General features: G+C 43.5%; 1 protein-coding gene across 1 annotated transcript in view; it reads left to right on the top strand.

The window, feature by feature from the left end:
• tnrc18 (trinucleotide repeat containing 18) overlaps positions 1-9,162 on the top strand; it is a 49,308-nt gene extending 40,146 nt beyond the window's left edge. The window contains exons 26-30 of the mRNA XM_083931360.1: positions 367-519; positions 1,674-3,448; positions 3,555-3,791; positions 4,212-4,286; positions 5,283-9,162. Coding sequence (XP_083787486.1) covers positions 367-519; positions 1,674-3,448; positions 3,555-3,791; positions 4,212-4,286; positions 5,283-5,489 — 2,447 coding nt within the window. The 3' untranslated portion in view covers positions 5,490-9,162. The remainder of the gene's footprint in view (positions 1-366; positions 520-1,673; positions 3,449-3,554; positions 3,792-4,211; positions 4,287-5,282) is intronic.
• Positions 9,163-17,508: the final 8,346 nt, after the last annotated feature.

Raw genomic sequence — 17,508 nt, 5'->3', positions numbered from 1 at the left:
AAATACAGTGAGGAAAATACATACATACACCTTGTTACATTAAAGTATTTATCTCTGTGGGTGCTCGTGTTGAATTCTGCACATTAGAAGCTGGTGTAAATATTTTCCTCTTTGCAAGCAAGGTGCTTCCAGCATGTTTTATGAGGGAGTGAACACTGCAGAGTGCACATACTCAAGAAGACATAATGTTTATAATAGCCGACCGGCTTAGCTCAGTCGAGAGGTTTGCAGGTAACAGACAACAGCATGCCTCTAAACCTGAATAGCTATAATGTCCTGCAGCCAAGATGAATGCGCAAGGAGCATATTGGTCAAATATTTCACATAAACCATTAAGCCTCTCTAAAGCTCTCTGCATCCGTCCAGGCGCTGAACCGTCCCCTGCCCTGCTCGTGGCCAGCTGCTCCAGGAGGCGAGTCCGCAAATGCAGCAAAGAAGGCAAAGAAGTGGGAACAAAGCCAGAGGAGACGGCTCCTAAAATCAAAGGAAAACCTGGCCGCAAACCCAAACCCAAACCAGGTGAGCTAATCAAACTGCTTCCTCAGGAACTGATGTACGGAATCATTGAATAATAAGTCTTTGTCTTTTGTCGGTTCATTGGGGCTCTAAGCTCATCTTTTAGTACAATCATTATTCACTTACTAATTGTTATGACCAACCCACCGACCCGCTGCTTATCCTACTAATAGAAAATATCCTCTGAGTCTAATTCTACTTGACTCTAAGGTGTCAGTGAAATAGCAGGTAGAAAATAATGAATGTCACAGAAATGATTGACCAAAGGTGTCAAATCTGTTAGAATTATCAAAGGAACAAGGTAATGTTTCCCACAGGAGGTAAAAATAATGTGGGTATGATAAAACTAGTGCACTGGTCATTAAGAGCTGCCATCACATTTGCCTTCATTTGAGATACGCTGCCTTTTTTCTTCCCTGAGTAATTCCATGGGACCAGTAAAGGACATGTACTCACGCACTTGAGCCAAATGTGTCAGCGTAATGTCATAAAAAAGAGATGGATTTGACAGTATTTGCCTCAGTGCTCATCATGGAAGAGCAGTGTGTTTCTCTCCTGAGTGCCTTACTTACCCATTTAGGACAGTTGGAAGTGGACTTCATTTATGCTGGTTATTAATAATAATAATATTAGAAATGAGTGGCATACAGTTTGCTGCTGTCATTATTTGGACATATTTATCATAGAGTCCCTTTAATGAGGTAAAAAAAAATTAATAATAATCAAAGATGCTTTTATCATCTTTGTCTTTGATTAATCTTTTTAAAAGACAGCACCGACAAAAATAGCTCAGGAAGATCTGTCCTGAAACATCTCTCATTTGACCATGGCTACCATCTCTGATGTCAGTCTAATGAATTTTCACAAACGTCTTCGCTGTTCTATAAAGCTCAGAGTCTTTTACTCTAGCTGTTATAAATGGCATGTGGCGTGTGCGATTTGCTGACGCTGGCCTTGTTTCTACTGGGTAAGCAGTTCTTAAATGTAATGTTTTCATTCAATGTCTACTGTTCTCAGCACGTGAGGCTGCGGACCACAGAAATCATGAAGCCACACAATGAAAACGTCAGCGTATCCAATGTAAACCCGTCTACAGTTGGGACAAAAAAAAACAAGCCCTTAAAACTTTTAGTTGTTTTTTCTTTCTTATTTCTCAGAGACCTCCATGAACCCAGATGGCCGGGAGAAAGCCGATACTCCATCTTCCTCCACCCAGCCCGCAGAGAGACCCCAGGCTCCAGCCAAGCCTTCCCAGGACAGGACCTCCTCTACCCAGAAGGCAGCTCAGGAGAAGCCCCGGCCTGCATCCCGGCCAACAATGGGAACCCAGACAAAACCGGGCCGCAAGAGCTCTGCAATGTCTCCCGCAAGTAGCCCTACCCTTTCTAACCCGGTGCACAGGAAGGCCAGCTCAGCCCAGCCTCCCACTCCTAAATCAGCCCGCTCTCTCCCTCCCTCCCTCTACCCCTCCACCTATGGAAAAGTACTGACCGTGGATCTGTACAGCGAGCCCAACCTCAGCTCGTACAACAGCCAGCGCAGAGAAAGAGAGAATAGCAACAGTGTCAGTCCCACCAGCAACAGACCAATGTCCAGACCCAATATGGCAACATCATCCTCTGCACCCAAGCCAAGTTCTTCGTCCACGCCCAGACCCACTTCTGCGTCCTCACCCAAAACCAAACCCTCTTCGGACCATCACAGCTGCTCCAGACCCAGCCACAGCTCTGGACTCATACCCAGCCCCATCTCCAGGCTGTCAACGGGCAAATCTGGCTCTTCAATGGTTCCCAGACCTTCATTATCATCGTCATCTGTCCCTAGACCCAAACTGAAGATGCCGTCCGACCAGCTTTCCTCCGGCTCCAGACCCGGTCCCATCTCCAGGCCCAAGCCCAGCATGGGGAAAAGTGACGTGGGCACGGTTGTGAGGCGCAAGACCCTGTCTGCGGAGCCCCTTGTGAAGCTCGATCATGAGGGTGTCACCTCCCCCAAGACCAAGAAGACCAAGGCTTTGATGTTGCTAGAGGGTCGGGGCGTCAGAGGAGATCACACCCCCATGGCCGCGGCCACAGCCAATCAGAAAGTGGTAAAGGCCAAACCCAGAGCTCCGGATAGAGAGTGCAGCCTGCCAGAAAAAGACTCCACCTACAAAGCACCTTTGCTGGCTAAGGAAAAGGCAGAAAGTCGTGGAAGTGCTGGTAGAGGACAGGAGATGGACAAAAGAGAGGAGAAAGTTAAAAAAGAGGAGAGGAAGGAGGTGGAGAAAAAACAGGAGAGAAAGATTAAAGAGGAATCTCAGAGTAGCAGCAGTTCAGAGTCAGAGGAAGAAGGGGAGAAAGGGAAGATAAAGAAGAAGAAGAAATGCACCTCAAGTTGCTCGTCTTCCTCTTCATCGTGCTGTGGTTCCTCGTCATCTTCAACATCATCGTCCTCTTCGTCATCCTCTTCCTCCACTGATGATTCCTCCTGCAGCTCAGATGATGAGAGGACCCCTACGCCTCCACCAGGCCCTGTCACCCCACCTCCAGTACAGGACAAACCGAAAGAGGAAGCAAAAGAAGAAGAGGAGGAGGAGGAAGAGGAGGAGGAGGAACAAGAGGTGAAGAAAGAGGTTGAGGTAAAAGTGGAGGAAGAAGAGCTGTCTGCTCCCTCACAATCTCCCTCCCCTTCAACCTCTCCAACTCCAACTCCTGCTCCTGCTAAACCGGCCACCGGGAAGGGCTCGGGGCAAAGGGGTCGCCCTCCCAAACCAAAACCCAGCGGAGGAGAGGGGAAGGTGGGGAGACCAAAGAGGAGAGAGGGGGTCCACCTCCCCACAACAAAGGAGCTGGCTAAACGCCAGAGGCTTCCCAGTGTGGAGAACAGGCCCAAAATTTCTGCCTTCCTTCCAGCCAGACAGCTGTGGAAGTGGTTCGGAAAACCCACTCAGGTGAGGAGACAAATCACAAGAAACATGTACTGTATTTGTCCAAATGTCCCTCCTTTCACTCTGTAACCAGTCTGTCCTGTTCTGACCCCCCCCCCCCCCCCAACAGAGACGCGGTATGAAGGGCAAGGCTAAGAAGCTCTTCTATAAGGCTATCGTGCGCGGCCGAGAGATGATCCGCATCGGTGACTGCGCTGTATTCCTGTCTGCTGGTCGACCCAATTTACCGTTCATCGGCCGCATCCAGAGCATGTGGGAGTCGTGGGGCAGCAACATGGTGGTCAGGGTCAACTGGTTCTATCACCCAGAGGAGACAAACCCCGGCAAGAAACTCAGCGACAAGAAGGTAGGAGCCTGAAGTTTTGAGACCAGTTCTGAGGAAATGACTAATTAAACTGAACCTGCCCCGAGAGGTGGTGCGAGAGTTGTGATCTGTCATTCAGTGAAACTAATTTTGTTTCTTGAATTATTTCGTGTAATGAACAGAAGGTCTTATTCACGAGTGAGAGCGTTTTGAGACCTATTTAATTTCAGGAAATGGAAGAGTAAGTAACTAATAGAACCTTCCTTCTTGTTTCTTCCCTCTCATTTCCTCAAAGCAATATATCATGTGTATCATTAAAAAAGCATGAGATGATCGTGAGAAGGTTGATCATGACTTTTTTAGTATTACATGCAGGATTCATTCATAGGTGAACCCATAGGTGAACACCGAACACATTTTTTGTATATGATTAGTTTCAACTAAGATTTGTGTCCTCTCCAGAACTGGGATCAGATGTGTGGCCAGTCGTTACCAGCAGCTCTACACTCTTCTATCCAGAGGAAAGACTTCATGGAGGTGAGGGAAAAGATGAAAGATTTCACCTGTTTTTAGCAGCTCTGATCTTCAGGACTCAAAACCCCGACTGATTGTATTATAAGCATAAAGCAGACTGGAGGGATGCTTGGACAATATGGAGCCCCAAAACTGACTAAATGTGGAAAAAAGGTTTCGAAAATGGCAAAAACATAACTGAAATGGCTCAATCATTAACCATAATGAAGTGTTAAAGAAAATGGAAAGTCATTCTTCCTTTAACCTACAATAAGTTGGTTAAAAAGTCAGGTTATTGTTCCTCCTTTTGGAGTCCCTTTTATTTATTCCAAAAGTGCAAAAACCAGGCAGAGTAATATACTGTGAGTGTTTCGAAGACCAAAGTTAAGCTAGCTAGCCACACCACCCTCTCAGTTGCTACACTTAAAACATGAATTTATTGTATTAAGTGTTTGTGGTAAAGTAAAAAAAATAAAAGCTTTTCCATTTCGTACCAAGTGATTGAAGGAATAAAGGAAAAAACGTAAAGCTTTATTTTTTCCCCACTCTTTTTTTGGTGCTCAAACAGGTGAACGCTAACCTGAAAACCAGAGAAATCTGCCTAAACTCTGGCGGATAGGTCCGGCCCTTCTCCCATTCAGACAGATTTCCAGCGTTTTGACATTATACGGCTTAATCACAGGTGTTTAGTTCATGTGGGGCGGGTTTAAGACGATGACTGATGCCATCACGTCGCAGTTTTTCAGGCACACAAAACTCAGATCAAACTGTCAAACTAGACAGCTTGTGCCCCGGTTCCCCTTGTTTTTCATGGAGAAAGCCCCGCCAACCAGAAGCATTTTTGCTCTGCACAGTTGATAGCGCCCCTTGGTATAAAAAAAATGAACTAAGAGGGCGCAGACTGGTGATGCCAGGCCAAGGGAACGCATTTACTTGTGTGGTTGCGTAGAAGAGACGCAGGTTTTTCAACCACAGTATTTACAGTAGATTTAGAAAAAATACCCTCTCTCTTTATCACAGCGCGCCCTCTACCAGTCTTCTCACAGCGACGAGAACGATGTGCAGACGGTCAGCCACAAGTGCCTGGTGGTAAGCGTGGAGGAGTATGAGCAGATGACCCACACGCGTCGCTACGCCGACAGCGAAGACCTCTATTACCTGGCCGGCACCTACGAGCCCACCACCGGCATGATCTTCAACACCGACGGAGTCCCAGTCATCTGCTGAGCAAACACAGAAACTTACTTTGACTTGCTGAAACCAAATCATGTCCCGACTCACCGACTTTGGACCTCAGTAGGAGTCTAACCCCACCCGTGGTCTTTCCCAAGTCTAATCACTGATCTTCATTCATGATGGATCTTTCAATGAACTAACACCATTGATACACTTCAAACAGACTGTCACGAACAGCTTCTACTACAGAGACGGGAGACACTATAGACAGTATTATGAGGAACACGTCTCCTGAAACCTTTGCACACACAGACTCCATCAACAACAACACACTGTTTGCTTGCTGTGTTCATGGGAAAGCAGAACACACACGAGCACTTCAGTGTCCCTTTACATGTAAATATACTCTGCATAAACACACATTGACGCTCTCACATGCACAGACACGTGTAAATACTCACCTCCATGTAATACAGTTATATAGAGGAAAATATGAGTGTTTTATTTTCATGTAATAGATTTATGTCAGAGTACTTTTTTCTAAAGAGGTAAACAGTCGAGAAGCTTTAATGAACTGTGAATGATGATACAGGACAGAGGCCCGTGTCTGTCCGCAGACTCAGACGATGGCGGTGATGTGATGTTGTGATTATGATGTTGCCGTGGTGATGTTACAGTCATGTTACAGTCATATAAATGTATCTACAGAACAGCAGAAGCGACAGACAGAGAAAGAGACGCACAGAAAGAGCGAGGTAGAGACTCCTTCCATGGCTGTCCAACAGAGAGCACTTAAAGAAGATAACACTTGGTCTATGCTCCTTTTATTTAACCCCTTCAATTCCCTGTGACAATCCTAAATCGGGCAGGCAAACTGTCCGTGTGCTACTAAAACTTCTGACTCCCTCAGAGACTCAGGCTTAAAGAGAGCGAAGGAATCTTGTGTTATTAAAAGTACTTCCCGTTTTCATCTTTGAGTTCCTTAACTTAAAGGAAAAATCCACCCTGGGAACACACGAACACTATGAAACCAGCTGCTGTTGATGTATTTTGTCATTTGCTCTTACGTGCACTGTGGTTGAACAACAACAATACAGGTAGAAATAGATCCCAGAGAGACCAGTGTCTCTACCTGACAGAAGCTTCAAAAGAGGCGCAGCGTAGCTACAAGATTCTGTCTGGGGGATGTTGAAAGGAATACGGGGAAACGTAGGACAAAAATGGGTAACCAAGAAAACTACAGCACTCGATCACAAAGTGACTGTGAATGCACTGAACAGGCTGATGGGTTGACAGTGTAGTAGGAGTCCCAGAGGGTGGATTTGTCCTTTTTTTAAGGTGTTTTCAGGGTTGTGAACATCGCAGCCAGTCATGGTCATGGCTGAGATAGTCACTATGAAGCTGCCGCCACTGATTACATCATGAACGTAATTCAATTTTAACAGTTGTCTTTTACGGTTTGGCTTCGTTCATTCATTTTGGCTGCAGTGTTTTCAACCTCTAAATGTCCTGTGTTCATTTATTTTCTTCTTTTTTTTTTTGCTTCTGCTGTTTTATGGATGTCTATCTTGCACCGTTCGATCACATTTTGACCCTCCAAGCAATCATCTTTGACATGAGTGCACTTTGAATCAGCTCCACTGCAGAGGAGACTCTGCGACTGGGAGTCTTGCGTGTCTTCCTAGAGTATTTACCTAACTCCCCTCCCACTTGCCTCTCCTCTGATGCCCCTTCGCCCTTTTAGACAGAGATGAACAAACATGTGTGTCCCTTTTACACGTTCTTTTTTTTGTCTCTTAGCTGCTTACAATTTTTTTCCCCCACGTGCCTAGATTAACCGTTTTTTGGGTGAGACTGTTGAATGTCGTGCTCAGGGTTGTGAGCGTTTGGCCTTACTCTCCCAGGCCTTATGATGATGATGATGATGATGATGATGATGATGATGATGATGATGATTTGCCAAATTAAGTCACGCCCTCTATTCCAAGCATCATCAAAGTAATCAGATTGGTGTTTTCTCCAAAAATGCCTTTCTTCGTTGTGATTTATAGTTTAAACAACTCCCGTTCCTGAGCTTGTAACCCACTTTGTTACACTAGTGTGTATAGAGTATGTATCAGTATCTATATACAGTATAAAGTATACTGTATATGTAGTATATATCTGTGATTATCATGTTGATTTTCTTCTATGTTTCTTACCACGTTGCCCTCTCTCTGCTTTGTTGCAGAGACTGATGATTGTCTTGTTGATATTCAATAGGTTTAATATTTTCTACTCTTTTGAGATCCATTGGTTATGTCTGATTTTATTATAGGCTAAATCATATTTTACTCACTCTGAGATGGCTGGGTGATATCTGGAGGACAGCCCAAGATGTTAATTTAGTTAATGTGACATATTCCCGTTAAATTACAAAAGACGTCTACCAGAATAGTAGCATTTCAGTACAGGAGAGGTAGAGGGAAAATGTTGATAATGTGCTGCTATTATTGAGAGTGGTTTAAACCAGGTACAGAGTGACGACAGTATATGTGCTGTTTTCTGAGATTACTCGATCGATTGATGGTAGAAAATCTTATCTGCTAAAGCCCCACCTGCTCCTTCAGGCTGAGACTCACATTTCTGCAGACAAACGTTCAAAAATTTAGAGTGCCAGTCGGCCAAAATGGATCTCCTGCGTAATGGGTACACAGGTCGTACAGGCGTTTGCAGAGTGAACAAGTTAACGTGTGTGTTATGAATGTTTGTTTACCCCTGGAGCTGCTAAAGCACTTTTTTTCTGTGTGTGAAGGAGGGAGAGTGATAAGACATCACACTCTTATCCTCTGGTATTACCACAATCACACACAGACACACACGCACGCACACACACACGCACACACACACACTAACACACACACCGTTGTAACCCTTCAAGTTGTGTGTTATTGCCTTCCAATCTCATTTGCCCCCTATCTCCATCCAAAGCCCAGCCTTAGGGCTTCAAACAGGGTCCAACGCACACACATGGAAAGTTATTGCCCTCTTTGCTTTCATTTGATGTCATGTTTTAAGAGCCTGACTGTATATGTTGTTCTTCTTATCACTGTTAATGTTTTATTTTGGCTTGTCTTTAAAATGTTTGTTTTTGCTGTGATTTATTTTTTCCACCTTTTTATTTTTGCATGTCTCCGTCTTTGTTTTTCACTTGCTTCCCCTCTCCGAACAATCGTCCACGCCTCTCAAGCAATACTGCTGACAGGCACAGGGAGCTAGCTGCTAGAGAGAGAGAGAGAGAGAGAGAGAGAGAGAGAGAGAGAGAGAGAAATGGGAGACAGAGCAAAAGAAAGAATGAGAGAGAGAGAGCGAGAGAGGTGGACTGGAGGCTGGTTCTTCGTCTGCTGTTCCTTCGATATCGTTATCGTCTTGTTACAGAAAAACAAATATTATTTTGAAAATGAATAGAAAAAGCATCTACGTTTTGTAAATGATCCTTCACTGTCGAGTGGAGAAAAAGCTATCAGAATATACTTTGTACACATGTCTAATCTTGTAAAAATGCAAAAAGAATACATTTTAGAGATAAACCTGAAACCAGATATATACTGTCACCCTATATTGTATGTGTAAGGTTTTTTTTCTTTTTTTTTTTACAGACAGCAACCATGTTTATCAGTGTTTCTTTTCAATTGTTTTATTAACTCAATATTTTATAGTTAATCAATAAACAGATGGAACTGTACTTTTTGTGTTTTGTGAGTGTCTGGCATGAAAACAAAGCGATTACATCTCTTCATTCTTTTCTCTGATATCTTTTGATGGCACTTGTGTTTCCTTTTAAACTGCTAAAATGCTGCGCGTTTCCCTTTCATCCCTCTATGTGACAGGTTTTGTTCACTTCAGCCATAAATTAGCAGGAAAAGAGCAGGAACACATGAGATTTTTAGTTATACCTTTGCAAATATAGTTTAAAGGAAAAGTTTGACATTTTCGGAAACACGCTTATTCTCTTTCTTGCTAATTCTTGGATGAGAAGATTGATACCACTGTCATATTAGCTATATATGCTAAATATGAAGCTGCAACCAGAAGCCAGTTATCTTAGCTTAGCAAAAAGACTTGAAGTAGCTAGCCTAGCTCCATCCAAAGGTAACTAAAGGTAATTAATCCTAAAAACGGAAAAGTAAAGTCTTGGTCCTATAGGGGTTGTGTGCCCCAGGAGCACTACCTTAAGTTTTATTGTTTTAACACTTTAATACGGAGTAAACAAAGGAGCAAAGTGCGGCTATGTGTCAACTGAACAGAGCCAGGCTAACTTTTTTCCAGTCTTTATGCTAAGGTCGACTAACTGTATTCTAGCTTTAGCTTCATATTTACCCTTCACACGTTAAACGTGAGGCTAAAGCTATCAGCTGGTTAGCTATTCAATTAAATACTGAATTAAATAAACAAGATATATGTTCATTATTTTGTTACTTATTTTGATTCAGCTGTTTCCCCTGTTTCAAGTCTTTCTGCTAAGTCAAATATATACACATAGATGCCACATCTGGGCTTGAGATGCGTCTTAGCCTCTGCCATCTTGGTTCGAACTTGTTCTGACCACAGACTTCACGTAAAGACTCCTAGAAAAAGTCCAGACTTTTGTGCTGCTTTTGGATGTTGTTCCGAAAGATATACCAAAACTAAGCAACGTGGAACAACATTTCACAGATGAGATGTTGTTTTTCGACATTTTACTGTTTCGAACGTGCTGGATGTGATATATCATAAGAGGAAAAATGATGTTTGTCACGTATGTGGTTTCAGCGGTAACCATGGGGCTGAACTGCAGTTCCTTGAACGACCACATGAAGCGTTCTCCAAGAGTCAATCCTCAGACCACGATGTTAAAAATGCTCAACTTTACAGCAGAAATAAACATGTTTACAGCCTGGTACTAAAACAGCTGGTCTCTGTAGTTACTCTACCCTCTAACTCACCCATTTAAATTATATTAGGGTTTAAAACGGCTACATGTAATCTAGACAAAATAAGATATTCTGGTATAAAAAAACATTTTTAATTCAACCAACTATCCTGGATCATAAACACATTTCTGGCATCTGTAAAATGCTGATTTAAATAGGGGATAGACCTCCTGCCTCGATAGACAAAAACCCATTGAGAGATTTGGCTCCCTATCCAAAAATGGCGGCCGTGTTGACCGTATTGCTCCGGTGAACATCAGCGACCAATGTGGCCTCTGCGTATATGCTGCTTAACAACCAGCTGTTGGTGATATCAATCTTCTCTTCTAACTGTGAGAGAAAGTGAGTAAGCATGTTCTATTCGTTTAAAGTAAGAGTTCACAATAAATGTTGATCGTTCTGCTCCATCTCCTATTCTCCTGCAGCTCTCACTGCCACTAGAGGAAGCAGCTCACTCAAGTAAATGAGCTGCTCTCGTGTTTTGTTTTTTTCTTTGCTGTTTTCTCCTGCCTGGGTTCAGTTTGTGTGGACTGCCCCTTTAATCAACAGTGGACTCCATCAGGCCTCCATTTTGGCAGCCCAATAATGAAGCTGCTGGTTGTGATAAAATGGAGGAAAGCTGCAAAGCTGACCGCAGGAGACACATTTTCCACCGCTGACCGTTCATGACTCTGCCCTCAAAGAGCTGGCAGGGGTGTGTGTGTGTAGGTGGGTGTGTGTGTGTGTGGCTTTTGAATTCCTGTGTGTCCACGTGTAATCAAATCTTTGCTGACATGAACTGAGTGTGTGTTCCTGTTTCATGGTGAGAGCTGCAGTCAGGGGTTCAGCCGCCTCTCTGTTTTCTTCAAAGGACCAACATCAGCATAACATCAGAACCTGCTGGGAGCTTCCTCTGACACACACACACACACACACACACACATACATATACATACACATACACATACACACACACACACACACACACACACAGAGAGATACAGTACATCAGCACAGAAACCACACAATCTAAGATACACTGGCACACACACTCTCTATCCTCAGAAGTGCCTTACGCACCCACTTGTGGGTGTGACAGCATGGAGGGTTCTGATTGGTCGACAACACACGAACAGAGGCATCTATTGGCTGAGGTTTCGTTGCAGCTTTAACACAGCAGGGGGAGCTGAGATGCAAGTGTGTGTGTGTGTGTGTGTGTGTGTGTGTGTGTGTGTGTGTGTGTGTGTGTGTGTGTGTGTGTGTGTGTGTGTGTGTGTGTGTGTGTGTGTGTGTGTGTGTGTGTGTGTGTGTGTGTGTGTGTGTGTGTGTGTGTGTGTGTGTGTGTGTGTGTGTGTGCGCGTGTGCGTGTGCGCGTGCGTGTGTGTGTGCGGGCATACTGCAAAATACTGGTATTTTTGGAATACTGCATTTGACAAACTATGAATTGGAAGATACAAAATGTTCATTGGGTATTACATCATATTTCTATCTTTTAGCAGGGCGAGCATGCTTAACAGTCTTTCCCACAGGTGGTCTATGAATGGTGATGACATTCAACAAAAAAGTCACACCTCACATCTACAAAGCAGGTTAAATGAGACGGCTTATTGGTTTATTATGAAACTGCTGCGAGCCGTATTTGACTATGAATGTGATCTTGCCACAACTCTTGCCAATGGATTAAAAAAAATTTTTTTAGAGGAATTTAACAGCATGGCTCTACTCAAAATTATAGATAGGTGTGTGTGTGCGTGTGTGAGTGTGTGCGTGCGTGCGTGTGTGTGTGTGTGTGTGTGCGTGTGTGTGTGTTTGTGAGAGATACACACCGGTTTCCCAGGAGACAGGTATCTAAGTGAGTGGGCGTTCAAACGCACACTGAGCACTAACAGTTTGAAAGGCTTGTTTTTCCGACTGGAGTGCTCTCAGACTTTCAGAGCACTGTTTGTCCTTCAACTTTTGTCTTGTCAAAAAGAAAAACCTACTTACTTTCTCCTTCTTCCCTCTTTCTATATGTTTCCTTCTGCATTATGCACGCTGATCTCAGGATGTCTAAAGACCAGATGACGTTTGGAGACACCTGAAGCCTTTCATGGCAACTTAAGCATGAAGCTGTTTTTCTCACAGAGAGTAAGGTGATAAGATCAGTGCTCTCATTCAACTCTCATTTTGTGTGTTAATGCAGCTGTAATCAATATTTTTATATCAACAATGGATCAAACTAGCAACCCTGTCTCCTCACCGCCGTCTCCCGGGTGATAGTCTGTGTAGCCGTGTTTCCAGTCACATATTTCAGTGTGTATTTTGATGTTACGCGTTAGAAAAGCTGCATGGAAATGTCAAAATTCGTTAAAAAAAAATTAAAAAAAGAAAAGAAAACAAAAAGAATTTCCTCAATTTTGCTGAAAGGCTTTTCCTCGAGGTGGTTTTTGTTGTTAAAGCTGAATTTAATAGCATGGCTCTACTCAAAATTACAGCCACCACCACCTTTAAAGCTTACTGATTAATAAATGGTGTCTCACTTGTTTAACCAACACACCAACAGAAATATAAAAACAAGTTGTGGTTTTAGGAGTTATGTGCTATAGGCTGCATCCTAGCAAACAGCGGCCAGGCTTAGTCAGGCTAACTGTTCCCCAATGCTTCGAGTCATTATGCTAAGCTAAGCTAATCACCTCCTGGCTCCAGATCCACATTTGGCTCACAGACACAAGAGTGGCATCAGTCCTCTCATTTTACTCTCTGCAAAAAAAAGCACATTTAGCAAATGTCAAACTTTTTCTTTAAGCTCCATAATCATGAAACTTAAAATGTGAATTGTCTGATGTCTCTGTTGTTACATGATTGAGACATGTATCTTTATATTCAGTCTATGGTGCTGATGTATGCAGTGTTTGAGTAAGTAAAGAAAAGGATCACACTGTATATACAGGTGTATTCCAAGTGATAACTACTCTTTAGCAGGACACGTAAAGAATCAACCTGCTCTATGTCCATCTGAGATGTTCGAAATGTGTGTGTATGTGTGTGTGTTTGTGTGTGTGTGTGCGTGTGCGTGTGCGTGTGCGTGTGCGTGTGTGTGTGTGTATGTGTGTGTGTTCTTAATTTCCTCGGCTTTATCTTTCGCCTCTTGTGATCAATTTAAATGTGAAATGACAACTGATCCTTACAAATATTAGTTCAGAGTGTGATCCCACAAGGAACTGTGTGATGCACCGCATATCAATTAGCTATCTATTATTCATGCTGACAACGTAATGAATGAAACATCACAGTCTTTGTATTTCAGGCCTGTTCTGTATTTCCTCTCTCTGTATCCGCCTGTTTCATACACACTCAGTGTAATGACAGTGTGAAGGAAATCCAACTCTAGCTGTGAAGACACGATGCTGCCCACTGAATATCTGACAGCTGAAGAGTTAAACAACACTCATTTATTACATTCATTTCAAGGTATTTACAAAGAATAGATAGGAAGCTGAAAAACATATGTTGTATGTTGATAACGTGTTTTCTCCTCATATTCCAAGAAGTGTTTGGGAAGGTTGTCAATTACTTGTTTTTGTCCCAAAATATCAGGTCCAAAGAAAAAAAGCATTACCCCAACGTTTGCAGTTTATCCAGTGAGACTGAACTTTAAAGTTGTACTCCATAAGATTTGAGAAACCTTGTTTCTAGTCATCTTTGGCAGTAAGATGTAATGCAGGTCAGCCTGTTCTTTCCATAGACTGTATAAAAAATGGACGTATCGCTCCTCCGGGGCCCGTTCTCACAACTTGATCCGATCATTTTTCGCCTCAGGGAGTCGCCATCTTGTCAGACTTTCCTCTTAGAAAAGAGCATTGATATGAGATCGGGGGGAGGGATATACGGCCGTCTGGTTGACGTTTACAGAATTAGCCACATTAGCTCACATTAGCTCCGCTGCCCGGGAGCTAGGCTAACAGAACAGGTTACTAGATAAACAGGAGTGGGAGTCCAGTGTCTCTAGCTGAGACTGCACCAGCTATGATATGAAATAAAGTTTGAAAAAAAACACCAGCTCGTTGAGTAGAGTGCAGGCACTCCCATGTCTCTAGCAGAGATTACACCGGCTCTGGGAGTGAAGTGCAGCCAGCATTTATGATCTATGATTTAAACTGATATTCAACACAGTACCATGCTCTGGACTGTAAAACACCGACTCTCATGGCCCGAATCCTCCCGCTGCTCATGGATGTTGTCATGGAGATATATGACCTAAACATACAGAGTAGACTGTTTTTTGTAAACAAGCCCTAAATAGGTTTAATTATGCTGTGAAAATCGGCCTGTTTAACATGGGGGTCAATGAGAAACTGCTCTATTGTGCAAACTACTCCTACTGGACCCTCTGAGAACTGCCGTTTTTGGCACTTCAGTATTGGATCAACCAGGAAGTCGCTGTGGTGGGGGCTTGATTCTTTCAGAGCCCTCCATCTTGTTACGTTCACAGTCACTGTGTGTTGACTTTTTTTTCTTCTTCCTCTTCCGTAAACTTTATTGAAACACATTCACTTCTCTACTTCCAATTCATCCACTCTGAAATCCATACACACACACACACACACACACACACACACACACACACACACACACACACACACACACACACACACACACACACACACACACATACACACACACACACACACACACAAACACACATACGTTCCTATTAAACTTCTGCCCTTACTACAAGCCTGACTCAGAAGTTGGACGTTCCTGATTTCCGATTACAAGTGAACGCATCATACCCGTTCGATCTGGACCAACCGCTAGCGTCACTAACATGGTGGCTTATTCACATCTAGGAAGAGAATGTCGCCACAGACACAAAGTGCTTTGATTAGTGGGTCATATGATCAATACCCACTGTTTTAACTCACTCTTTGACAGATACGAACTAAAGAGACAATTAAATAGATGAAAGTCTTACAACGAGTAAAACTTTAAACACTTTTTACTCAACTTTAGCTCTTTGTATCTGTTACTGTCCCCTGTCTTTAAAGGGCAGCAGCCTATAGTCTAAAGCCTCTTTCACACATGCACCGCACATCTGAAGTTATCTAGACATTACCGGAGCGGGGCTGCAGAAGAACACAAATGTCCAATTCAGTCGATCCAGGCATCGAAGTTTACCCTCCCAGCTTCCTATGATATAAAGACAGTTTAATCTGCGAGTGAGCTCATCCGTGAATAGTAACTTATTCTCTGGTGTATTCAAGGAGAGTGAAGGGGAGTGCTAATGAAGTTTCTAACACTGAAAAAAAACAACCTGTGATGGCGAAAAAGAAGGGTAAATTTACATAAAGACGGCAAAGAAAATGTCTAACCTGGAGACACGACCAGATTCAGAAACTTCTGTCGGTAAGGACCGACGCTGAAACCATCAGACAAATTCAAAAAAGGCGAGAGAATCAGAGACGGGCGGGGTGTAAAATACCTCATGTCCTCTCTTCTGCATGCTTTAGGTCACACATAGGCCTACACTGTAAACCTTTAACAACTCACTTTGGGACATTAATCATATTTACCACCATAATCATTGTCATTGTCATAATCTATCACCTTAGCTGTGCTTGTTTCTACTATTCTACTAGTCTACAAGTCATATTCACATTACTATAGATATTATTATAGTTACTGTTACTTTTGTGGTTGCTTGCATCTCTGTCCATCTGTCTGTCTCTTCTCTCTTTCTCTCTCCTTTTCTTTCTCCCCAACCGGTGCAGACAGATGTCCGTCCTCCACAGAGCTGGGTCTGTCTGACATTCCTGTCTGATGAATGGAAGGTTTTTGTCGCCACTGTGTGCACAAGATTATTTTTGCTGCTCATGGGGGAATTGTTGGGTCCGTTCATCATTCATCTTCAATCGCTTATCCCGTGGTCGGGGTCGCGGGGGGTGCTGGAGCCGATCCCAGCTGACATCGGGCGTGAGGCGGGGTACACCCTGGACAGGACACCAGTTTATCGCAGGGCACATAGACACAAACAGAGACAGACAACCATTCACACCTAAGGGCAATTTTAGAGTCATCAATTAACCGAACACGTACATGTCTTTGGACTGTGGGAGGAAACCGGAGAACCCGGAGGAAACCCACGCAGACACGGGGACAACATGCAAACTCCACACAGAAAGGCCCAGGCCGGGATGCGAACCTGGAACCTTCTCGCTGTGAGGCGACAGTGCTAACCACTAAATAAAATTGAATTGAACTGAATTGAATTGAACTGAATTAAATCAAATTGAATTGAATTTAGGCTCTGCTCATGCCAATGAAGCTCATTTGAATTAGAAACATTTTGAACAGGAAAAAAAAAAAAAGATGAGGGGAGTCTTCTCCAGCTCGAGGATGCCACCTGTAGGAGAGGGCCAGCGCTCACCACCCAGGGTGTTTTCTCACATATTTCATTTTTATATCTTGTTATACAGGGACAGACTGTTTTTTATCGTCCTCTATCCATCCTATTTATGGGAGGTATCTGGGCATCGTGTCACTTATCAGGATGCCTGAAACTGCTCTGGCCAATCCCCTGTTCTCTTTTTTTTCTCTCTTTCCTCCCGTCTCATCCATCACCTCTCCCTCCTCTCTTTTGTCACCCCTCCCCACCTTCATGTCTCAGCCATTTCTCCTAATCTCTACTCTTTTCGTGAACTCTTCGACCTCCTTCACCTTAGTTACGCAAATCACACATTTGTCTCAGAGGGCTTCCCAATCTGTGCAAAACATGGCACTCTTTTTAGATCATTAAGAAGAAGAAGAAGAAGAATTACCTTATTTATCCCGCAACGGGGAAATACATTTTTTTCACTCTTATTATTAATCATGTTACACACACAGGCCCAATACACACACACATGCACAGACAGGACCTATATACATGCAATTAAGGAGAGATGGTAGAGCGAGGGGGTTGCCAGTGACCGGCGTCCCAAGCAGTTGGGGGTTCAGTGCCTTGCTCAACAGCACCTCAGCAGTGCCCAGGAGATGAAGTGCCACCTCTCCAGCCACCAGTCCACACTCCATACATGGTCCACACAGGGACTTGAACCAGCAACCCTACGGTTCCCAGCCAAGTCACCTATGGACTGAGTTACTGCCACCCCTTTTTTTTT

Source organism: Echiichthys vipera (genome assembly GCF_963691815.1).
Source record: "Echiichthys vipera genome assembly, chromosome: 17".
Taxonomy (NCBI): domain Eukaryota; kingdom Metazoa; phylum Chordata; class Actinopteri; order Perciformes; family Trachinidae; genus Echiichthys; species Echiichthys vipera.
Note: the sequence above shows the minus strand (reverse complement) of the source record. Positions and strands in the feature narration are given on the sequence as shown.